This window comes from Numida meleagris, chromosome 19, assembly GCF_002078875.1.
Source record: "Numida meleagris isolate 19003 breed g44 Domestic line chromosome 19, NumMel1.0, whole genome shotgun sequence".
NCBI classification, from domain to species: domain Eukaryota; kingdom Metazoa; phylum Chordata; class Aves; order Galliformes; family Numididae; genus Numida; species Numida meleagris.
In genome coordinates this window covers 8883002-8908130 of record NC_034427.1, presented here as the reverse complement: position 1 = coordinate 8908130, position 25129 = coordinate 8883002, and the positions used below count along the sequence as shown (strand labels likewise).

The window sequence follows — 25129 nt, the reverse complement described above, 5'->3', positions numbered from 1 at the left end:
TTGGTTGTGAGGGGGGGAGATGGCAGCGTGCGGTTGGAGCGGTGTTCTGGGGCCGGAGGGCTGCTGGGTGCGATGCCTGTGTGGTGATCTGCTCGTGATTCGTGCACGCGAGCTTCGTGCCTGCTCAGAGCGCTTTGCTTACCAAGCTGTGCAGCGGGGGGTGCGGGGAGCCGTGGTCTAAAGGTTTGTTAAAAGTAAGGCCGGGCCCTGCTCTGTGTTCCCCCTTCCAAGTGGGGAAAGGCAAAAAAACCACCACCACCACCAACAACAAAAAAAACAGGTTGAATGCAGCTACGGAATAACCCAAAGTGTTATTTAGATTAACCACGTTTTGCAATAAAAACGCGTTCTGTTGGAAGCCTGTCGGTGTTCGGTCCGAGTAGTATTTGGGTGACCCCTGTTAGGAGCTGGGTGTCCCCTGGGATGATGGCAAAGTGCAGAGCGGGTGGGAGCAGTTGTTGCTCGGGGAGCTGCGCTGAAACCAGGTCAGACCAGTTGTCCCAGTGCGGATTGCATCCACTGGGAAGGATTTGTTTGGGAGCCGAAGTGCAGCGCTGCTGAAGGCTTTGTGTTTACGCTTTAAATCTGGAAATGCGGATTTTAATAACAAAAAGGGCCTACGTGAAATAGAGAAACAAGTGCAAGTGCTTAATGTATTAAACAACAAAAGAACAGTTAGGGGAATTAATGCCTTCAGGAAGGAGTATTTCAGTGCTGAGTGTTATAGAAAGTGTGCTGCTTGCAGACAGACCCAACCCCCCCAAGTGTGGCTGCTGTGAGTCAGTGTGTGTGCAAAAAGAGTCACATTGGCTGATGGATTCACCTAAGTCTTAAATTTGCTGTGAAATTGATACAGCCCGGTAGTTTTTTGTGTAGAGAAACTGAAGGAGTTACTATAGAAAAAGCCACTACTTTCCTTTCTTTTTTTCTTTGTTGTACTAATGATCTGAAATGGGGTTGGTGTGTTTGAGACTGTATTGAAAGAATGTATTAAAAACTGTCTTGAATTCCCTGCTTAAGTATGTCTTATTTTCCGTCTCTCTGTGGGTAATTGGGATGGTATGTTATTTGGATAACCGTGAAACGTTCTTGGGCTCTTGCAGGTTTTTTGTTTCCTCTGAAACTGAAAGTGTGTAATTTTCACTTTGCTGAATGTAACAAACCCCAACAATTTAGCTGTAGGCCGATCTTCTGATCCCAGGAATGAATTCTAAAGCTGCTGCTTCTGTAGTCGTTATTGTGAGCAGAGAAAGGCATTGTAAATAAATGCATTCTAAAACAGAACTTGTGTTTTCTGAGAAGGGCTGCTTTTTTTCCACTTTTTTAAGGTGGGGGGCTGGGGGAAAGAAGGCTAGAATAATTTGGAGCAGTCAGTTCTGTGTTCTTCTCCTCCTGTGTTTTCCTCTTTGAAGCCTACAGATATTTCACTGCATGAAGCATGTGGTCACACACAGTCTCTTGCATAGTCAAGGAGACAGCTCACTTCTCTTTCACCCGCACCTGGGGGTCTGGGTTTGTTGCCGGTGATCATAGTGAAATCAGAAGTGTTTGTAGTTCTTAAATCTGTGTCACTGAAGTGTTCTCAAACTGGAGGTTAGCTCAGTTAAGACTTGGGAGGACCTAGAGAAATTCCATTGGCTTCAGTGAAAATTCTCTCTGCAGTTGCAGTCTGCGTCGTGGTCTGTCACCGACGATGGCAGTGTGAGCTCTGAAGATGAGCTGTGTGAAAGTGTATTGGCTCAGGAAGGCAAGCTGTACCTATACTTAGGCCAGAGCTTGTAACCTTTGCAAATCCCCAGTCCTGATGTTTTCTTTAATCATGTAACTTGAGGTTTTCTGGTTTCTTCAGCCTGTCTCTTAGTTTCCTCTTGATACGTTAGAAATAGTCTACATGTGGCAAGAATTCTGACAGGCAGGCCAGACTTAAGTTATTGCTCAGATTTGCAATGAGGAATGACCTATGAGCATAACAGCTAGAGTAATCCCCTATGTAAAAGGGTTTGGTGAAACAGCTGACGCGTTGGTAATATGTCAGTATTGTTTAAAGACAAACATCTAAGTTGTCTGTTTTAATTTGACCTACTGGTGTCAGGTGCTAGATGCTGGATCTGTTCTATTATCTTCATGGTTTGTTTGGCTGGGGTGGTTGACCTTCGGGTACGTACAGGTTTCTCACAAAGAATATGCAGCAGCATTACTTAGCTCAGATGCATTCTCTGTACCTCACCTTCTCTTTCTTCTTCTTCAGTTTTAGTGCTTACACGAAGGTTGAAGATGGGAGGTGCAGTTAGTGCAGGAGAAGACAACGACGAGTTAATTGATAACCTGAAGGAGGCACAATATATCCGGACAGAGCTGGTAGAGCAGGCATTCCGTGCCATCGATCGAGCAGACTACTACTTAGAAGAGTTCAAAGACAATGCCTACAAGGACTTGGCATGGAAGCATGGAAATATTCATCTTTCAGCACCCTGCATTTACTCTGAGGTGATGGAAGCTTTGGATCTGCAGCCAGGGCTGTCATTTTTGAATCTTGGCAGTGGCACTGGCTATCTGAGTTCTATGGTTGGACTCATCTTGGGTAAATAACCTTTCAATCGTGCTAACTATTTTCATTAGGTTTTTGTTGTGATTTTTGTTTTGTTTCTTTTTTTTTTTAAAGAAAGCCTAGAAGTTAGGAAAGAAGCATCCCTCAAGTAATGAAACGAAATGATATCTAGAAAGTAAAGAATGCATTGATTCAGCTGGCCAGTCTATCAGGATTTCATGCAGCCTTCTTTCTGGAACTGGATGGTGTCCAGATTTCTGTGGCAAGTTGGAGCAGGCAACAATGCAGTTACACAGGTGGCTCTCGTGGATTCCTGCAGGACTGGGCACAAACTTTGCTTTGTTGCTGCTTAAGCAAGAGCCCAACTCAAGATTTCAGGAGCAGGAATGCTGTGTTGTTTAAACTAGGTTTGAGCATGCCCAGAGAAAACTCTGACTATAGCTGCTCAGTGCCTTGTTTGTTTTTTTTTTTATGCTGTCCTGTCTAGACTATAATGTGTCTGACATCGACTTTTGGTTCTAATCAGTGTATGGAGGAGGAATAGAGTCTGTGGAAGCATAATTAATGCATCAGAAATGGCTTTGTGAGTGCATCTGCAGTAGGTGCAAAGCATCAAAGTACAGTTGTATAATAGCAGTTCTCCCTTAAGTATTTCTGAAGTCAGTGTTTGTGCTGCTTCTGGCTGCCGGGATGGATAAATAGCTTTGGGGTATGTACTGTCCTCTTCTGGGGGTGTCAGGAATTTAAGCTGCTGGAATGTTTCTTGTCAGGATAGAGCCCCACTCCTGCGTCTCAGGGCCTTTTATGGAATCACATTTATTACTTTCTGCTAGGTTTGATGAGATTACTTTGGATACCAGTATGTTACTCTAGGAGTTGTTTAAGTCTTCCTCCTAGAAAAGTTATCAATCACTTATGAATAAAAAGCACGACTGCTAAATAGCATCTATTTTTTTCTAATTTATTGTTGTTGTTAATTGAGGTACAACGTATGGTCTTTGTTCTTAATTTCTTTGATGAGGGAACTTTGAGCATATTGGAAAGGGGGTATAAAATAAAGATTTCAGAGGGATTTATTAAAATATGCACTCTGTTGTTCTACACCTTAGAGTTTTCCCCATGTGATCAGCTTTAGAGCAACAGTATTTCTTCACTGGCTGTGTTTCCTTCCTACAGTGGACTTCCTTGCGTAGTTAAGACTGAAAATTCAAAATAGATTTACTGCCAGAAATTGTGAGTGTAGGGTTGTGCTTCCCCTTGTGTTAGAGACCTGACTCTACGCAAGCACTGATTCCTACTCGAGTGGCAGCCAATCTGATATGGGAGTAACCAAAACTGTGGGCAGTTCTGCTGGATTTTGTGGTGTTACCTGTTAGCATTACCTGTTGCCTGTTCTTTTTAAAATTTGCAGGTCCTTTTGGTGTTAACCACGGTGTGGAGCTTCATTCTGATGTGATTGAATACGCAAAGCAGAAATTGGACTTCTTCATCAAAACAAGTGACAGCTTTGACAAGTAAGAGTTTGGAATGTCCATTTGGTTCCATTGTATGTGCTTGGCTTTAGTTGTGGTAGCTCTGGATTCAGGGTAATCTGGGGATTCTGGCTCCTTAGGCTTGCTGAGCTGCAGTGTGTGACCTTCTAAGCTCATATGTGTTGTGGGGGAGTTTTAGGAATTGTTGTAGTGTTCCTGACAGCAGTCCTGATGTTACAGAGCTGGTAAGAAGCTGAAAGCGGTTACATATTTTACAAAGCAATTACAAATAACAACTTGGAAACTGCAAGTGACAGTAATAATTATGCTTCTGATCTGTGAGTTATCAGAAGAAAACGAACTGATTTTGGTAGTGACCTAGTATGTTTAGTCTCAGAAGAAGAAAAATGGTATCTTAAAACAAGAAAGTATTTTTATAGTGATTAAGTTAGTAGTAAAGCTGCTCAGGAGTTGATTTATGTTCTCCCTTACAACATCTATTCTTCTGCTGTCAAAATTAATAACTTTCTAGCAGGATAACCATTGCCAAAAGCAACCTCAGCAGTGAAAGTTGTAGCTGTCTCATTTTTTGGATCTGTCTCACAGTTTTTTCAAACATGAAAGGAAAGCATCTCTGGCTACCTGAAAGTCATCCGGTTGTGGGAGGAAGAAAATTAAACTCTTCAGTGATGGAATTTAAAGCACGCAGTTTTGTGCTGTTGCTGCAGTACTGGAAAGCTGCTGCTAAGAGCCATCTTTTCTTGATGTTGGCAGCGGACTGAAATTTTTCTGCCTGGAAGGTGCTTGCACACAGATGACTCCCTGCTTCCCAGAGTCGCGCTGCTATTGTTTGGACAGGTGTTCTAGGAAGGGCTTTTCTTCTCTCACTGGGCAGATAGCTATAAAGCAAAAGTCAGCTGAATTCAGAAATCACCGTGACGAGAAGGCTGTCATTGCTGAGAGAAATGGCTGCTGGGTTGTTAGACTGTTAGAACACCATGTGTAGGACTGTTAGCCAGTTACTGTGGAGTCCAGCAGTACTCCAAAACCTCAAGGAATTGTTTAGGAGTTAGTAGGTACTATACTGAGGTGCCAGTGGAAGAACGAATACGTTGTATCAGCTCTAAAATATAGGCCTTACATCTTATGTCATTTTGGAGCGTATAAGAAAAACAGAAGCACTGTAAAATTACTCAATTTGATTCCAAACTAAATAAAAAATGTGACCGACAAAAATTGTATTTCATGAAGAATGAAATCGTGGCTCTTCTGAAGTGAATGGCAAAACTCCCATTGTCTTCTGCACTCGCTTCTGAAGCATCAGACTTCCCCAGAACATCTGAAGAACATTGAAAAGCTTCTGAAAATGTTGAAGAACCTGGTGCAGTAATCCTCAGGGCTCTACATTTAGAACTACAGGTCTAATGCTTGCATTCAGATGTTGTAACTAAATGAGCTGTAGGTAACTTTAAAACTTCAGGACTACCTATTTTTATGCGAATCAGGTATGAAATGATGCACTGATACCCTTCAGAAATGTTCATCTGAGAATTTTCACCTTGTTGGTTTTGTAACTTCAGCTGTGGTCTGTTTTGATCATCTCTAGAGTACATGGGCTTGGGAGGGGAAACGCCACAAAATACTTCCCAAGCATTTTTCATTGTCCTCGTTCTTTCAGAACCACAAAAGTAATTCATTAGATAAACTGTAATATTCTTGTGTGATGTCCATTTTCTTGATTTTTTTATTTCTTTTTTTTTAGATTTGAATTTTGTGAGCCATCTTTCGTCACTGGAAACTGTTTAGAGATTTCCCCGGACTGCACTCAGTATGACCGTGTTTACTGTGGTGCTGGGGTTCAGAAGGAGCATGAAGACTACATGAAGAACCTCTTGAAAGTTGGGGGAATTCTTGTCATGCCCCTCGAAGAGAAGGTTGAGTACCTTTCTACCTATTTTTCAGTTATTTTTAACTCTGATCTCAGCTTAGTCAATAACTCTTCCTTTAGTTCGCACTTCTTTCAACAGTGATTGGGCAAATTGGAGGAAGCGTAGGGTGCTCTGGTTTTCATTCAGAGTGGAAGTGATACTCTGCCCACTTTGTAACGTTTAAATTCTACCATAATGTTCCTAGCTTGTGCTGATCTTTTGTTGTTAATTGCAACTTTAGTTCTGTGCTGCAGGAAAGTGTAAGAAGGCTTTGTTCAAGTTATATAATCTAGCACTGTGCTTGTGACAAAGCACAGCATTGCTTTTAGAAGGTTTTATACTCTAACTGGCTTATGAAAGAGCTTGTAAGTTGTCCCTGTTCACAAGTGTCAGTGGTTTTTAGTAAAAAGTGGGTAACTGCTCTGTCTGCAAACTCAAGATGGTAATTCAGATAATTGATTTTGGTGTAAAGTTGGGTTATTTAATAAACTTGAATGGCCTAGGTGTGGGTGTCTGATGTTCTACTTCTTGCAAGGTAGCTGGGATTAACAGTGCAGAGCTGCTTCTCATTAAGATGCATTTGTGGATGATTTAAGCTGTAAAAGAAATCCAGTGAGTTGCGGATTTCCTTCAAGAGTGGATGTTCATCAGGGGCTGATGCTTTTTCTCACTGGTTGGACATGGCTGTTCTGATTCAGAACTGGGGAAGATCTGGAAAGTAGGGTGACCCAAACTGCCAGTGCACATATTCTATTGCAACGGGCAAAGCTACTTGGGGCTAATTGCATCAGGAGGTCTGAATTTTCTGGAGGAAAGAGAGTGTTTCCTATTATTACTTCACTTTTTACTGTTGTGGTTTCTAGTACTGTAGCCACTGGTAGAGGCAGAGGAGTTGCTTGTTCACTTTCTGTTTAGAAATCTTACTGTATTTCACACAAAGGACAATGATCTCCTTGTTTTGATTTAGTTAACTAAGATAACTCGTACTGGTCCTTCTGCCTGGGAAACCAAGAAGATTCTTGCTGTTTCCTTTGCTCCTTTGATTCAGCCCAACCACGCAGATTCAGGAAAATCAAGGCTTGTTCACTTGCGTGAGTACAAACATTCTTGGTTGGGGGGGGGATTTCATCTGCTGTTTGCTTGCAAGATGTACCTTGCTTCCTTAGTTGTGACATTGCTAAGCATCTTTCCATAAAAATTACTCCAGCTGGTTTCCTTCTTGGAACAGTTGTCCATTTAGGACTCCCGTGTTGGAACCCAGTCTGTCTTTGGTCCTAGCAGCAGGTAGACTCAGAATTGCGTAGAATAAATTCTAAATATAAATGTTCTGTTAAGAAATTCATACCCAAGTGTTATGGAATGTTTGCTTGTTATTTTTGCCTGTTCAGACATCAGTTTCAATCCCAAATCACCTACTTCCACAGTTCTGGGGCACTGTGCTGTGGTGATGGAGAGCACACAAATGATACCTGTGAACAAATGTTAGCCTACCCAAAGCAAGTCAGAATTACCCTCAGCCTAGAACACTTGAGGGATCTAAATTGTACGCTTTTTGGTTAGCTGTTTGAAGTGCAGTTGTATGCCGTGGCCCCAATCTTCAGATTAAGACTTTGGTATAAAGTGGCCTCTTAAGAACACGCAAAGACAAAGATACTCATAAAGAGATTAGTCAGGCTTTGTTCTTATTCTGGAAAGGTGTCTTTGTGTGACAAAATGCAGCTCAGTAAGCAGTCTGTACAGTACCATAAAGTCCCCTTAGTCTGCATTTAGCATGCTTTCTATGATGCCTTTGTAGGCAGGCCTGCATTGATGCTATATGAGTTGTTGTGAATTTACATACTAGCAACACATAAGCGTAGAAGAATGAAGTCTTCCAAGCCATTAATGTGGGAGGGTTTTTTAAACACAATAAGTTATTGTATGTTTCTAAAATTACTTTTACCAAGTGGTTTCCAGCCAGTCTTCACCCGCTAAGTCTGAAACGGTTTTTGATGAACATAAATAGTGCTCATGTTTTACAAATGAAGAACTTGGCAAAGCTGAAATAAATTCACAATAGGCAAATCACTTGTGGAAGAATTGAATAGACTTCAGGTCTAGATGTCTGCAACAGGAAAATATCTGGGTTATTAAATAGTCACAGTATCAGTAGCTAAGTCTACATTCTTATAATCTGTAAGATGTGTATGTTAAAATAATTGTGAGGACTTGACATCAAAATACGAAACTCTTCTTTCATCCCGTTCTTTCTCTCCAGTTAATGAGAGAAATACATAATTAAATTTTGTTTGGAAAGTTACAGTACAGTTTACCGGAGCTGACAGGAATTGAATAGAGCTGTTTTTGTAATCGCAGCAGGGAATTCAAGTGGCCTGATTTAATTTGAGCAAATGCAGCTTTTCCTGGGAGTGCTCTTGAGGAGAGTTTCTCCATATCTGTTCATGATTTTCATTTTGTTTTAGCCCCCGTGGCAGTTCGCAGCCTCCAGGATCTGGCTCGCATAGCCATCCGAGGAACCATTAAAAAAATTATACATCAAGAAACCATGAGCAAAAATGGAAATGGCCTGAAGAACCCCCCTAGATTTAAACGAAGACGTGTGCGTCGCCGTCGCATGGAAACTATTGTTTTCTTGGACAAAGAGGTCTTCGCTAGTCGGATCTCCAACCCATCAGATGATAACAACAACTGTGAGGAGACTGAGGATGAGAGACGAGAAGAGGAAGAAACTAAACCATCTGAACTAAAGCCAGATCCCCCTGTAAACTTTTTGAGAGAAAAGGTCTTGAGTCTGCCTTTGCCTGATCCCTTGAAATATTACCTGCTTTATTACAGGGAAAAGTAATTTCCTTCTAGAATATGGGAAGTAGGCAGAAAATAAAATACTACTTAGGGCTTGACAAATGTATACCACTTGCTTGCCTGCTAATATGACCACCCAAGGCAGTAGGCTGATTGGGGAATGTGGCTGCTGTATACTTAAACATTATAGCTTTTTTTAAGTTTCCTCTTTCTTCTTGGTTGTGTGCTATAGTTTTATTCTACAGCAGGGATTCCTTAGGTAGCAAGTTGGTGAAATGCTTGACTGCTTACAGAAAGGAGGATTTAATTCCCTGAAACTAACTGCACAGAGATGGCTGCTCTACTGAATTGCAGTTTTTAAATGTTCTTAGATTCTTAAGCAGTTCCCCAAAGACCTTTGCTGTCTGTGCTCTCTCCCACTCTACCTGCCATGTGTTTACCATGGTGTGCGTTCAATGGAGGATGAAGATTATTAGTAAAAGCTGACCTGGCAAATCTTTTTCTTCCAGAAATGTGAAAAAGCACAACTTTTACAGAAAAGAAGTTTTAGTGTTACTCTTGAGACGTCCAGATTTTGAATGCAGAAGGAAGGCATCAGCTCCCCTTTGGTTGGATTCAGCTTTGCTTTTGAACTACATACTGATTTTCAGTGAAAAGTAGAAATGTTTTACAGAATATTGGTTTTCTTGGTGGGAAACACCTGTTTTAGTGTATTATATGTGAAGTTTTTTTTTTATTTTAAAGCAGTGGAGTCAGGTGAGGAGTAGTGAAGCTGATGAGCTTTGGCAGGATGCTCAAGTGTTCAAGGTTGTGACTGTTGTCTCCAGGAATGTTTACAGAGTAATCCTGAATGGGGAAGAGGGTAGGGATGAGATGGGCAGCAGAGTTGGTGAATACCTGCTGTGAAAGCAGAATCTGCAGGTTTGGCAGTTGTGTGAGAAGCAAAATCTGCTAGGCTGGAGTGGAGTGCAGAGCTCTATCCTGGACAGAGTGATTTATATCCTGGGAAAAGAGCCAAACAGTTCTGTGGAGGATATGTGGAAACTCTGGAACGCTAAACTGATGCAGTTCTTACTGAGGTGTTCCCGTGTGCACCCTTGTCATAGCAGGCTGGCTGGAATGCAGCTCGTGTACACGTAGTCCACTTACAGTAAGTGGAGTGAGGTTGTCTTGGTAGTTTATCGTATCGCTGCAACAAAGAAATAGATGCTTTAACAGACTTGCATCGAGAGATGGAAGAGCAGTGCAGTTTTATGGATGTGAACTTTTAATTTTTAGTCCTAAGTTTTCCTGTGACGCTGATGGGAGGAGATACCGTGTGTGGAAGGAGCAGTTGATTTGCTTCAGTCTGTTTGAAAAATCTACATAGACCAGCATAGTCTGGAAGGAAACCCTTGAGCTTTTACTGATGTGTAGTACTCCTATAGCTGAGGGTAAAAACAAAAAGAATGACGGCAAAAAAAAAAACCCTTAGTAAATAGTGAAGATAAGAAAGATGTTACCCCATCAGAAGCACTTATGTTGGTGTCAGTTTGATATCTATTTTAAGCTGTCTCCTCAGTTCCTGGGGAGGAATGAATAAGACTCTCTTGCCAAAAAAAAAAAAGCTGGATATTCATTTAGTGGTATTGAGTTGCACAACTTAATGGTAAGTAGAGTTTCAGAGTTCTACGCCGCTTGAAAAATACACAGATTTCTCTTGTACATCTCAGCCTGAGCTGGGGAATTCTTCCTTGTTTAATAGGCTTTCTTTTGTCTTTGAGATTGTTATCTGGAAAGTGTGGTGTGGCTGGTGGCCACATGGTATGAAGCAGTTGTAGGCTGTGTTTTGCCTGTAGTGCCCCCAAGCTATCTCGCTCCTTTTGGTTTTCTTGATTTATTTTGAGCGGGGCAGTTCTGTGGCCACTGAGCTGATGGCTTCCTGTAAACTTCAAGCACCCATCTTGTACATCTGGCAACCACAAGGAATTTCGTTCTGCAGATGAAAATTCTGAGTGTGATGATAAATGGGGGCATAATAGAATCTGTATGAAGTTTTTCTTGCACTTCCCCCAGAGGCTGTCATCTCTGTATTTGTTAGCTGTTTCTTCTGAAGAACTGTCATACCAGCTATGCACCTTTCTGTGTAGTGGCACAACTTCCATGCCTCTGCATATACTGGGTGCATTTTACTTCTGGCTGGCAGGTCATCCTTCAGTTTATTAATTGCAGAAGCTTTCCTGGATGTCATAAAGATGTTACTTTTAAAAGTGGCATCTGAAGTTCAGGTCATGCTAATGAGCCTTGCTGAGATGCTGTTAAAATTGGCCAGTTGAGGGAGAACATCTTCTGTTTAGCTTTGTGTTGTTTTCTTAACCGTACCCCATTTCCCAATTGTCAAAGATATCAGATTTTCACCAGATTTGCCTTTGTATTACGTCTGCTAGATTTTTGCAGTATTCTGTTTTTCCTGGGTAAGGTTGAGGAAATAAATATATATACGGAAAATGTGTGTTCTGGGTTGTCCCCTTGCCAAAAAACCACACCCCTACAGATCCAAACAAACTCATAGTAGAAGTTTTCTGTGTACTATAATTGTGAAATAGTATTGCTTATAGCATGTAAAGGAAGGGGAACTGTAAAATGAGTTTTCCCTGTGCACAAGCACTTGCCCTGCAGCTTTTGTATGCGTTCTTAGTAATTATAGCATCACTGCTTCTTGTTTTGTGTAGTCTGTAAGCTGTTTGGGAATTCTACCTGCATTAACTATTTCTTTCTTAGTCTTCGCTTTATTTGTGTGTGACTCCTTTTAGGTTTAGACAGCGCAGTAAACTTGCAAAAAAGAAATGGACTTTCTAGCTGCTTTAATCACCAGTGTGTAAGCTGAAAACTCTGTGTGTAGGAATGGGTTGGATTGGCCTGGGGCATGGGAAAGCGTTAAAACTTTCTTTAATGAGTGTTTCTGTATCAATAAATCCAGTAAAGACTTTTGAGCCTTCTTAACGTGGCTTTGCATCGTGTTGTGGTTAGAATACTTTGTAGATAAGTGCTGATTTCCATAATTGAAGGTTATGACACTAAACACTAGGGGGAAAAAAAAAAGTGCTTGATGCTGTGGTGCAGGTGCATCATTTTTAGATGACCTCCTCAGAATATCATCAAAAGAAACCTGCCCAGATGATGATTTCCAAACCTTTATCTAATGGAGTTGTGCAAGGTGTATTTTGGAATTAGCATACACAGCACTGGTCTAGATTTTAATGGAATATTTAATGAGTGAGTTCACTTACCTGGCTGATAGGTTTGTAGAGAGCAGAGGTATCAGGGGCTCACTTAATCTGTTTCTCTGTTTTGAGACATGATCTCTAAACCAGATGTGACAGGAGCTTGTTTAATGCATTCTCAACTACCACCGCTTTTACAACTGCTCTCTTGCCTCCTATGCTGTGTTTTAGTTCTTAATTAAAGCTGATTTTAGGAGCTTGTTTCAAGGCTTCCTTTTCACTAGTGTTGGGAATAATACTTTGGCTTCAGCTGTAATAGGAAACTGTTCATAATAGTAAATCCAGCTGTTACTAATCAAGTGTATCTATTGACCTTTATTCCACATGATAGTTATTTGTAGACTGTTTCTTCCTGGTGTCTGCGTGTATGATAATGTCCTTTTACAAGCTATAAAATGAGAACAGTACAGTGTTAATGCTTTCCTTCATGTGATGCTTGCTAGGAAAAAAAAATCCCTTCCTGCTTTGGAAAGCTATGGATGTGTCATATCAATGGTATCAGGTAGATGAAATTTGTCAAGACAGGTAATGTTTATGTTCCAGGTAATGTTTATGTTCACTTAATAGTAAAATAGACATCTCAGTTCCCTGGGAAGTGATGAAATCTTCAGGAGATGTACTCTGAAATCTTTCTGCTGGGACAGAAGTGGTAGATGAAAACAACACAGGGGTGTTTAAAAACAAAACAACCCCAAACTTCTGCTGTATTAGTGTGGAAAAAGTCTTTCTGGCACAGGCTAGAAATACTTGAGCAAGGGGCACAAGCAATAACGTTCATTCCTGTCACTTAGGAGTTAACTTCTGGTTCTTGTTCAGAGTTGCACGATCCTTTTTAAACAATCTGTCATGTTAATGCGAAATAAAATGAACTAATGGATGCGTAAGGGAACGGTGATTGGTATGCTTCATAGCATCTCACAGACATCTCATTTGTCATGGAGGGGAGATAAGCAAAGCAGGAATGGTATCCCTCAGCTTCAAGCAAAGATCTGCTTCTAAGTAGATCTAGGGTTGCAGAACTTGCATTTTTGCACTCCAGTTATTCCCATCTCCACTGTGTTCATGTGGCCATTGTTAAACCTGCTGCCTTTACTAATTAGCCAAATCTCACAGAATAAAAAAATACTCATCAATCCTTCCAGAAGCTGCCACCAACTGCATAACAGCCCGAGCAAAGAGTGCGTACTGTGTATAGAAGCATGACTGATGAGTAGCACAGCTCTCCTCTTAGCAATAGAAATAAACCTGGAAGGGAATTATTTTTTTGCAGGTGGTTGGCTTATGCTGTGACACATAACTGAAGGCAGAAGCATTGTATCTCTGCTCTGTCCAGATGTGCCATGGAGGGTGGTGAGAGCAGGTTGAGTGGCCACTAGAGGACACTGTGCTCAAAACCATGAGTTGGGTGCACAGGGGAACTGGGGAGATGTTCAGCACACTTGCCTGCTTTCCTACGTGGTGCAAATGCAAACAAACAATGGATTGCTTGAGTGCTAGATGCAGAAAACCTGCTGCATAATGCCTCTTTCCTGGCTAGAAAAAAAACAGCTTTCACCAAGTTTGACATGCCTGATGCTTGAATTCCTAAGTGATTAGGTATGAGACATCAGCTGCTGTGTAATGGTCGTTTGTCCAATGTTTCTGTTGACACACGAGACTAAATACCTGGAAGGTTTCTGATTGAGGAGGGGAATTATGATCTTAGTGTATTCTGGAAGGTATTCTGTACACCTTGATTTATGGGGTCATTGAGAGGGGGAGGCTGGCAAAAATAACCACGTAAAACTACAAGAAAAAAAAAAACCAACCCCACTTTTACTCCAAGTGCTGAACTGACAAAGAATCGGAGGGGAAAAGCAACCTGGGGAGCTTGCAATGTCATCCTGGGGAGTACTGTGTTCCCACGGTAGCTGTGCTGCAATTTACAGTACCAAGCAGATCTGCGAGTTCATGGGAAGCTTTGGGTTGATCACACAGGCAATGTGGAATGATGGGATGCTTCACATCGAGCCTTAGTGCTTCACACTTGTGTCTGTCTAAAATATGTGTAAAAACATACGCAGTAATAACTGTAACCTTAAAGATGAGCTGTTTTCATTCTAAGCATCTTTATAATAAGAGTGATAAAATTAAACTGGGAATGTCTTCCTTTTTTGCATCTTATTTTTAATCCTCCAAAGAGATGAACAAATTGTGGTCTGTGTTTTCTGCAGGAGTTACTGCAATTCAAATGTGGTTGGTTCTGTTGTTTCTTTCTCTCTTCACCCCTCAGTTGCCCTTCGTTTTTCCAAAGCCCCAGCATTTTTCTAAATTACATCTTTGTAGTGTGAAACTGTCTAGGCTGAAAGGTCTTTGAAATGAATCAGACTTTAATCCACACAACATGACAAAATGCATCCAGTCAGGGTTTGTTTGGTCTTTATTTCCACGTTATTTATCTTTGTTAGCAGCCCCCCCTTTTAAAATCTCTTATCAGTAGTGTTCAGAGTTCCCAGAAGTGGTGGGAAATGTATTTCACCAGCTGTTATTACATACATGCAATAACTACCCCCAAAGTCGTGCTGTGTGCTGCGTTTGACAGAGGCTGGTAGACAAGATGCCATCCTTAGTTTGCACTGTGTGCTAAAGCAAAAATTTTGATTGAAAAGCTGCACTCCAGGCCGCCTGAATCCCAGTGCCTTTTTGGTCATTGTCCATAAAGATGCATTCTGGGTGCTTTTAGATAAATCCCTAAGGAGTTAACCTGCTGTTCAAAATAAGAAACAAGGCAAGAATAAATTAAAAAAAAATAAATAAATAGGACTTAATATTTCAACACCGCAATTAAAGAGGGGTGGGAACGGTCTCATCTGCGGTGATGTACATAATGGCAGAGAGGGTGGGCGGTTGGACTGTCAAACTGCCTTAATTTAATTGCAAACACATGCTGATGAGTCCCCTCCTCCTGGACCTCAGGGCTGGGAAACTTTTTTTTTTTTTTGTCAGCTCCCTGCAGCTCAGAATTGAGGAAAATACACTCCAGCAAACACCATGCTGATCAAACCTTCAGCTCTTCTGGGCTTTTTGTGCTTTCTCCTCCTGCCTCGTTTCTCCTGTTCCTGTCCTAGTCGCTGCCTGTGCTTCAGGACTACAGTAAGATGCATGCATCTGATGTTGGAAACCATCCCTGACATCCCACCTCAGACGAGCATTCTGTGAGTAATGATTTCATTTTGCTGCCTTTCTTATCCGCTTGGTGTTTAGGAAGAAGAAAGAAAAAGCCTTCAAGGCTGAAGAGCATGCCTTTTGTCCTTTATTTATTCCTCTTTGCTGCAGAATTGTCTGCGCTTGAATCTGTTTCGTGCTTTCAGAACATAAAACAGAAACTGCTTCTTACGGCATCGGTTAATTGTTAACGGGGCAGTCAGCACTGGCAGACAGTTTTGGGGAATCAGTTTTAACATTTGTGACCTCTGAGCTTATAGAAAGGTACACAGTTTACATCTCAGATATAGGTGTAGGAGAGAGAGGAAATAGTGCATTTTAGGCTTTTGTCTCTACAAAAAAAAAAAAATCAACTTAATTTTTCATAAATAAAACCCCCTTTTTTCCCTAGACACTTAAATTTTGGCTTTCTAGTTTCTATCTCAGCTATGAAAACCAGATGTAAAGCTTATCAAGAAAGCAACAATTGGGGCATCTCAAATTCCTTGAGAAATAAAATATGCCTGTTGAGTTGGCTGTGCCTTTTGGAGCGGGAGCTGCTGGCTATGGCCATTCAGATGGAGAAGGTGGAGGAAAGAGGCGTGTAACACTTGGAGACTCCCAGACAGCTCTTACTGCCAGGTCCAGGAGAGCACTTTCCTGTCGTTCTGTGGTAGTAAATTCTATGCTGAAAGGTGCCTGTAAGGTGCAGTGCCATGTGACAAAATTTGAAGGGCATTTTCTTTTTGGTAAATAGCAGGAAGGACTTGTCAAACATGGATCTTTATGCTCACTTTCCTCCCATCGCTGCTATTTGTGAAACTTGTCCAGCTCTGTTGGGTTGAGAAGCCTGTCTGTGCTCGTAACCAAACCTGGTCTCAGCCAGCACGTCCATAACAGCATGTCTCCTATAAACACTTCACTAATACTGTTAATGCAGTTTACCTGCTGGCAGCCTGATGGGGCAGCATGCTGGCATTACAATTGCTGCATCCAGATCTCCTTGGGTGAATGGTTCTGGCAGTAGTGGCATGCAGGAAAATGCCTGCACTTGCTGCAGCTGCCAGAACTGCTACCTTGGACTCACCATGACATGGGGCAGAACAGAATCTGGACTTGCTTTCTCTCGAGGCTGGTGATGCTGCAGTTATTGTACAGTGTGGTAATATCTACTCGATGGTTTGCTGCATGCTTTTTGGGTAGTGGCTGTCTGCTCTGCAGTAACTTGCACTCTGACTCTCAGTTGTTGCCAAACTTTTTCCCCTTGCAGATATTTCTGCATCTTTAAATATTTAATACATGCAAACTCTGTTTCTGCTCTGTTTCTAGCAAAGTAGTTTGCTGCTTCTTGTTTAAACATGTGTCTTATTGAGGGAAAATTTGGGTGTGTTGGGTTTTTTTTTTTTTGGCAACTTATTTCCAAGCTCAGTAAAGCTTCATTTTCGTTCTTTATTCCAAAGAAGTGAGCATTTGCTGTTGCAGTGAATAGCCTGAGTGTGCTTCCTATGAAGATTCCTTGACTGCAGAGGGAGAGAAATGAAGTGCGCTCACCAACTTTTTTTCAGTTCAGGAGCAATGTATTTCTTAATGATCTCAGACAACAACACACTTCATTCTTACTGTGCTGCAGGAGTAAGATGTGACTCTGCTTATCCTTGCAGCTTTAGTAAAAGTCCTGGTAGTATCTGCTTGCAATTTAGCTGACATTGGGTTTTTGTAAAACTCAGCTTAGACAGGTGAATGGATTTTCCAGTGCAATGTATGTGGTCACCATACTTCTCTCTCCCCTGCCATGTCTCGTCTACTAACTAGTTTGCATGCACACTGCTTGTAAATGGTCCATGGTACTTAACCATTTGGAAGGCTGGTTCATTTAGTTTAATGTGCTAACCACAGCTTTGAATGGGAAACTGAGGTTTTAAGCATTAGCTAAGCAGTATTGGTGTGCGATGTGAAAGTAGTAATATTTCAAAATGAGATGACTGTCTTTGTGGGCTGGTATTTCTGAGCAAGATTTATCTGGTGTATTCTCTTTTTAATTGTCTGCATAATTATAAGTAAAACCCATACTGACAATTAGCGATCCCCATAGAGAGTGATGTGAGCTGTTAGCAGATCGTGTGCCTTTGTATGATGTGCAGCAAGCAAAGACACCGACTTTCTGTCTGCCTTGAGGATTTAATGTATGTAAATGCATTTGCCAGCAAGCATCCCATTGTATCTGTTATAAATAGCATTTGAATAATTAAACTTTTTTAATTGTGAAGGATCAAAGAATGCTTCTTAGCCAAGCCCCTGACTGCTCCAGCTTTTTGGTACGTTAATTTTTCTGCTGGGAGGAGAGCTGTTCGTTCTCAGTTTGAACACTCAGAGCGTACAGCAGGAACAGTCTGATGGTGGAGCTATTCCGAGTAAAAAATGTGGGATCGTGATATTTTCCACGTTTGCCCATTGGTATGAATAGGACCAGGGCTGTGACTGTGGGTTCAAACCCCGATCAGAGGCTCCAGCTCTGTTCCCTCGCAGAGCAGCTGCAGCTTCCAGATGAGGGTTGCTTTGAAGTCGGACTTGGAGACTTTCTGACTTCCGTGACTCCGTGCCACCCTCTCCGCAGCTCTCCTCGTGGTGCGGGGAAGTCTCCTCTCCAGCACGCCCTGTTCCTCGGCGAGCCCTGCTGGTGGATGGCTCCCAGGGGTGCTCGCCAGCTGGCGGCCCTCGGAGCAGCCCGTGGCCCTCTCGGAGTGGTGCTGGGGTTGGCATGGGCCCAGCTCTGGGATTGATGAGCTGTTACTGGCTCCTCTTCCGTCACCGTTTCTCTCCTCCCTTCGGAGTCCCAGCTGGGTGCAGCCGAGGACCTGGCCCGCTGTCTGGTTTTAGCAACAGACTAATTGTCGTTGGTAACGATGCCTGCTGGTTCTATCCTGAGCGGAGACTAGGATGGCAAGAATGGCTACACGTGTACAGATAAGCTGTAAAAATTCATGGTGTTTCACTGCAAACGTATTGGAGCTGCTGTTTGTTCAACTGGAACACGATTCTCCAGATGTGATCTGCTGGTTGCTGCTGGGATTCACGCCGTTTGTTTAGCCAGCAGCCCAAAGAGGGGAACAGCTGTGAAACATACACTCCGAAAATTTCAATAGGTCTTTAACCTTCAAAGCTGTTTGTTCTACAGAGTGACTTTTAAAACAATAAACTTTGAAATGTGCGGGCACGAGGAGAAGAAACCAATGGAAAGAAGTTCCCCTCTGGCTGGCAGCTAATGGATTGCAATCCAATTATCCGTGGGTTATTCTCCTTTTTGCATTATGCATAGCACATAATGAATGAGCACTTCCAGAGAAACATAGCTGAGGGCACCAGCAAAGACGGCGCAGTATCTGCCATCTGAATGCACTGCTGGCATGAGCCGGAGGTGACCCAGTTGTTCACAGACCTGGTTGCTAATTGGGCACTGTGAGCACGGCCAGCTTGACGACTTTTGTTTCCTGTCGTGGCTGTATGTGCTGCGTGGTTGGTGGCTGCTTGTTTCTTCTCCTCCTCCTGCACAGCAGTAGGCAGGGCTGTGCTGGGGCAGGGTGCAGCACTCGGTGCGTCCTAAGGAGCGTAACTGTGAGAAAGGACAATGCACGTTTGTGTGGGGAAGGTTCACTGAGGAAACGAGTTCTTGGAAATGCTGCTCCCTCTGTGATCTCTGTCGTGAGCCTTCAGTCTTTGGGATGAAGAAGGGGATTACTCATTTCCTCTGTGTGTGATGGTGTTATGTAGGGTCGTTAAATGCACACCCACACATTCTGCGTGTTCCAGGTGTGATCTCTTTCTGATTACTCCTGCTGTAGTACTTAATCCCCATTAAACCTTCCCGAGGTGACCTAAGTCTTCTGTATGTCCTATTTATAGCTGTCACTTCATCGGAAGGAACATGGGGAGGGAAGGTCTTCCGAGGTTTTCTTCCTTCCCAGAAGCACCGCAGCATCTTTTGATGAAACCACCTGAACTCTCAGGGTTGTAGTTACCTCAGGTGTTCAGAACTCACTGAGCAGTCGTGCCCATCATCTGGCTCTCACCTGAGTGTTTGTGCTTTCCCCGACTCCCTTGGCTTCACCACATCCTTCTTCCCAGCCCCAGGACTTATTCCTGTGCACTCGAATGCATCTTCCTCAGGTTGGGCTGTGCTACTGAATGGGAGCAGTCCGTATTTTTTGGTGACGGAGTGTCTTTGTATGCTGGGTAGAGACTTCAGTGTTTGTGCTCTTGAGCTGAAAAGCTGGTACCGATGCTACAAGAGACGATGGATTGAAGAATGCTGTAGCATTTCATTTTAGCTGGTGTGGAACTACTGCTTTCTGAAGAAGGTAGGTATGTCTTCACACTCTGGAATTTTCTTTTACTGCTTCTGGATCAGGGTCAGAATACAGTTCAGGAAGAGGGCAAGCTGTCTTTATTTGATGTGGGCAATATTTTGAATAGACGGTGCAAAGGAAACATGCATCAGGTTAAGTGACTCCTTCTCCATGCTGACATGAATATCCAAGAATAGATCTGGCTTGTTTGATTAGGATCAGACCTTAATCTCCATGCCAGCTGTCAATACACAATAGCTCGAATTATCTGAGATTGGTGAGCTCAGCGGTTTGCCGTGCAGTCTTCCAACTTCAATGCGTGCACTTGAATTGGAGGTGCTCATTGCACCTCCTGTGCTGGTGAGAGCTGGAGGGGTGATGGGTGGTAGGAGGGGAAGCGGTTCCAGCAGGGCTGGAACACCAGCAGACCCCTGTCACTGCCTTCAGAAGCTGCCCAAAGCCACTGCCTGGAACTGCTCGTGTGCACGCTAGCTTGTATACGCTCAGAGCAGCGTGGTAGGCTGAGTGCTGGATTACTGACTGGTTCTTGACCCAGCTGGCAAAGAGGGAGTCCTTAAAAATCTGACCCATTTTGGGGGGGCTGAAACTTCAAACTGTGGTTTCAGGAACGCCTGTGGTGAGTTCTTAATTAAAATCTGGTGCGCCCGCTGCTCTGACTTTAATACTTAAGCACTGTACGGCCTGTTCTGCAGCATGGGGCTCTCTGCATTTACTTGCTCTTCTGTGTTTCATCCATGATCTCAGTATCTTCTCTATCACTGTTTCCATGCTGCACATGTTTTCATTCCTTGAACATTCAAAATCTCAGAGTCTTAAACTGGTAGACCCCAAAATAGCAGAAACTTGGAGCTCCCCCATGGTCTCCTCCTCTCCCCTGCTGCTCAGCTCTCCTTGTAGGGATTTGGAGATGAAGGCTGTCATTTATTAAAGCCATTTGGGGACTCATGTATGAGAGGGACATTCCTGAGCTGGGGAGCTGATGACAGTGAGTCTGGAAGGCTTCATTCCCATCACAGCGTGGCTGTTCTCCCTTCCTGCCAGGGCTGTTTGGCAGGATGGGGGAACCTGCAGAGCTGACTGCTATGCTCTGTGGTTAATACATAAACAAGCATCCTTCTGACAAGTGTTCTGGCTCTTCTCATGAGGGAGGATACTTGACTTAAAATCATGCTTAGGATGTCTTCCATGCTCTCAGTGCTCCAGGAAAAACTGGATGGAGCCTCAGTGTCTTAACTGTCTTTGTAAGACAACCTTTGCTCTGCATCGTTGGTGGTGGTTGAGTGGCTGCCACTTCCACAACCACTTTGGGTTAAGCAGTGATTGCTGTGCACAGTGTTTTGAACACGAAAGATACTTCAATGAAGCAAACACAAATTTGCACGGAACTACAGTAAAATACCTCTTGTAGCTAATTATCTGGTTAGCTAGTGATTCGCTGAAAGCCTAAATAGATTAAGCAGAAATGGGAGTTTGTTGTAAAAGCTGTTGATTGCTTTATAGGCTGTTAATTAGTTAACACAATGATAACAGCTGAGAGGATCAGAAAGATTCGGGTGTCATTCTGTGGATACCTGCATCTCCCATCTACTCGCGAATTCTCTCATTCTTGTATATGCCTCAGAGATGGGGGGCTGAGCCTCCTGGAGCCAGAAAAGGTAAATTATGTCAATAATTGCAAGTCTGAGGTTATCCACATTGCCCAGCCTGGTGTCCTGGCAGAGCTGTGGTGCTTCAACACAAGGACTTGGAGAGATGTTCTGTAGAGCCAGTCCGGAGGGATCAGCGCTGACCTCAGGCCATGGATGCGTGAGGGATGTGGGATCCTCTAGCAGCAGATCCCAGACTCCCAGCCTTGAAAGTATGAGGGACTGTTAAATCAGAAGGGAATTCCACCTCCCCCCTTCAGGTTTTGCACATTCCAAAGTGGAGGGATGCAAGTGGGAGTGAGGGAGCCCAGCTGCCCACGTACCCAGCAGCTGGGATGGGCTGGCACGGAGCAGCTGTGCAGTGGGTCCCTGTGAAAAGCACGCTTGTTTGTTAAAAGACATGTGAAGCTCCCAAAGCGAGCACCCTGGGAATAGGGAGAAACAAGGGTTTCTGTGTATGAAGGGCCCAACTCTGCTGGGAGTTGTCTCCATTGTTGCACAAGCCAGGAATTTCCCGGTGCAGCCCTACATGGTGTTCTTTCACCAGTTGAGCTTCAGATGAAGGCAGTGTCTGGAGGTAAAACGCTGCAGATAAGCCAAAGGGAATTTTTGGGAAAGGGCAGGACGTTCTCTACATCAGTTCTCTCATTGCTTCGCTCAGCGCTGAAGAGTTACAGAAAGGGGAAAAGGCAACAGCAGGGGAAAAGGCAACAGAAGGGACATCTCCCACTGTCATGTGTTCTATCCCGTTCAGTGATAAAAGGGGGTAGCAAGACGGAGATCTAATATTTCGATTTAATTTGAGTTAGGCAAAAATACTGCACATCTTTTGCCTACAAAGTAAGAAAGCTCAGTGGGATTTTTTTTAACATGAAATAACCTATTTTGCAAAATGTTAAATTAAGAAAAGTTACCTCTTAAGTTAAAGCCAGCCTTACTTGCTGTGCATCTTCCTCTTGAATGCTCGCCCGAGGGTCTTTCAGCCCCTTTGGATGCTCCCTCGGTTTGTTTCCTGCTACCTGCAGTGAGTGTGTTTCTTTCTAATCTTCATTTCATAACGGTCCCAATTCTGGTTGAAGCCCGTTGTGAAGATCGTTGTTGAGCTTTTAGCAATGCGTGGAATTCTTGTTTTAAAGGGTCATTTCAGATGCTCTGTAGCTCACCAACAGCACGATGGCATTTCAGCGCATTCATTCACTTAAAATAAGTGCCCTTAAAAGGCTGTCTTAAGCAGAGAAATAGCTCTGTGTTCTCTAAATGTGGTAGTTCAGGCAGAAAAAAAAATAACTTGTGCTTTGGGTAGAAACTAACAGCAAAAAGCATTTGTCAGTCTTTTGCAATTTGTTATAAAGTGCTGGACCTTGCAAGGCGCCCAATCAATGCGCATTCCCTATAGAAGCGTTTCTACTTGCTTAACTGGGTTAACCCACTTAGCTCTTACTTTATTATCTCATTAGCAATCAAAAAACATGTTTTAGGGTTCCAAATCAATGCGGTTACATGGACAGCCCTTGAAATTTGCCAGAATCCCCTGGACTCCACTAATTCTAATTGAAGTTGGCACAGATTTGAAATGCAGGCAGCGATAAGCTGCTCGGAGTCTTGGAGCAGTGTGAAGAAAAATGTGAAATGCTTATAATATGAGGTTATTTGATCACGTTTAACCATTTTAGGACAAAGATAATTTTGTTAGGGACCTAAAAAGCGGCTCCACGTGATGATGTGTGTTCCTCGACAAATCAGCACGTATCATTGTATGTGAACTTGAGGTGCTGAGCAGCAGACCTTGGCTGCGACTCATGGATATCATCCCTGGAGTCCTTTCAGCCTTTAGTTTTCTACGGAATGAAAACAAATGTTGTAGGTGTGGGGTTGTGCAGGCTGGTGGCTGACTTTGCAGGTAATGGTAGCCCCCAGCCATCATCCACATTCCTCTTCCTTCTCCCTGATGTCGTCTCCATTGCTCCCGTTGCTATGGGCATGGCGCAGACTCTCCCAGGAGCCGTCTTCCCTTTGATGTTGATTTCTGCTGGCTCATTTGTGTTATGAGTGCACTGATTGTGTTTTCTGCTTTCAGAGATTTACGTTTCAACCACATCAGGGAGATACAACCTGGGGCTTTCAGGAAGCTGAAGAACCTCAACACGCTGTAAGTCCCACTCGCTGATCCTGCCACGAAGTGTTTTATTTATGACTTATGTTGGTACTAACCGCTGTAATGGCTTAAAGATGGCCTTGGTTTTCTGTAGTTATTTCAGCCAAATTGCACATATCCAGCTAACGCTTCACGATTGTCTCTGTTCTACCCTGGGTCGTGTGTGTTACCCTTTTTTAATCAAATGTGCAATTTAATAACTTACATTTTGGCAATTAACCTGTCTTTTAAGAGGAATAATTCCTGGCGCATACTCTTACTGCCTGAGGATGTATAGCTTTAGAGTAGCCCGTAAAAAGAGTTATGGCCTGGGGTCCAGATGATGGAAGGATGCCTTAAGAGCTTCTTCGTTTTCACAATGCTTTAAATGCATGAACCACATCAGCTGCTCTGCAAGATGGTTACTGAAGTGAGAGTGTGTCCTTCCAAATGCCAGATTGTCACTCTGCTTTGCCTTAAAATAAATACCAGCGCCGACCTTAGTGCAGATAGGGATGAGAGTGTAAGGCAGTTCCTTTGGTCCTGCATCCCAACCAGAGCAGGCGTGCTCACACCAGGGTGATGTACTGCTTTACTAACAAGTTTCTAACTCTGATCAGAGGAAGTAACGGGAGCCTTCACTGCCTCTTGCTGCCATAAGGCCGAGGGTTTGAAGATAGATACGAGTACATCTGCACTGTGTAGCCAAGGAGTTGAATCCAAACCAGCTCCCAAATCAGAAACACAACTGTGCTGGATGTAATTGGCCTGTCAAGGCTCAGATCTGATTATTCGAGCTGTAGCATGGTGCTAACAGCTATAAGGTTTCCAGGTTTGAGCTCGAGCTGCTCTGTGAGGCGACCAGCTAGTTTGGGAATCTGCACTGCATGGCAGACGCATTCGTATTTCCTGGGTTCAAATGTCTGTGGTTGCAAACAGCGAGAGAAAGTCTGTATTTATTTTTTCTGCCTGACTTTGGGAGATCTGAAATCCCTGCTCCAGTAGAGATGGCAGTGCTGAAAGAAGGAATACCTGGGAGTAAGTTCAGTCAGCTGTAAGAAGCTGTAGAAAGAGTAAGGATATAGGAGTGCTCTGTGACAGAGACTTGTTTAATTGCCTTGTTTTTAAAATCAGTGCTTGCTGAAGTTTGTTTCACTGCATGTTGGGGACTGATTGGCCAAACCCTGCAGGATGGCTGCAGAATGCCTGTGCCCCTGCTCACAGGGGAGGAGGCCAACTCATAGGCTGGTGGAAAGTGTTATTTCCAAAGACTCTGCTTGGCCGGAATACATGAACAGCCCTCATTAGTATCTCAGACAGCACCATGTGGTACGTAATGACCAAAAGTAATAGAAAAGATGCAGAAAATTAATATTGATGTATTTCTGTAATTGAAGATGATTGTATTTCTTACCCTATATGAGCCTAAAATATCAAGGGAAAAAAATAGAGCTAGAGTCTGGAAGGCTTTACCTTATCACAAAGTTCTTCTGTGATTTCCCATCCTGCTCCTCCACCACTGAAGCTCTACTGAGTCAAGAAAACCAACTCTTCCAAGTGGCGTCTTTTTGCTTTCTGCCTTCATGTGCTCCTGGATAGGGACCTCAAGAGCAAGAGTTCCATGAACAGATGCTAAAGGAAATAGGCTTGAATGTACCCTCCCCTCCCCCCCATCTCATGATGGTGGATGCCGGGGCAGTAGGAGGGATGTGTTTGGTGCAGGTGGTGGATAGGCTCTCATGCTTTCTGTGAATTGTGTCTTGCAGCTGTTACCAGAGCTGGAATACTG

General features: G+C 43.2%; 2 protein-coding genes across 3 annotated transcripts in view; both read left to right on the top strand.

The window, feature by feature from the left end:
- PCMTD2 (protein-L-isoaspartate (D-aspartate) O-methyltransferase domain containing 2) overlaps positions 1 to 11727 on the top strand; it is a 12099-nt gene extending 372 nt beyond the window's left edge. For both annotated transcript variants that reach the window (XM_021416339.1, XM_021416340.1), the window contains exons 2-6: positions 2249 to 2581; positions 3960 to 4062; positions 5783 to 5954; positions 6916 to 7039; positions 8411 to 11727. In XM_021416339.1, coding sequence (XP_021272014.1) covers positions 2275 to 2581; positions 3960 to 4062; positions 5783 to 5954; positions 6916 to 7039; positions 8411 to 8793 — 1089 coding nt within the window. In that variant the 5' untranslated portion in view covers positions 2249 to 2274 and the 3' untranslated portion in view covers positions 8794 to 11727. The remainder of the gene's footprint in view (positions 1 to 2248; positions 2582 to 3959; positions 4063 to 5782; positions 5955 to 6915; positions 7040 to 8410) is intronic.
- The window catches only part of LOC110408020 (peroxidasin homolog), a 43092-nt gene continuing 31941 nt past the window's right edge, over positions 13979 to 25129 (top strand). Inside the window, exons 1-2 of the mRNA XM_021416337.1 lie at positions 13979 to 15207; positions 23284 to 23355. Coding sequence (XP_021272012.1) covers positions 15044 to 15207; positions 23284 to 23355 — 236 coding nt within the window. The 5' untranslated portion in view covers positions 13979 to 15043. The remainder of the gene's footprint in view (positions 15208 to 23283; positions 23356 to 25129) is intronic.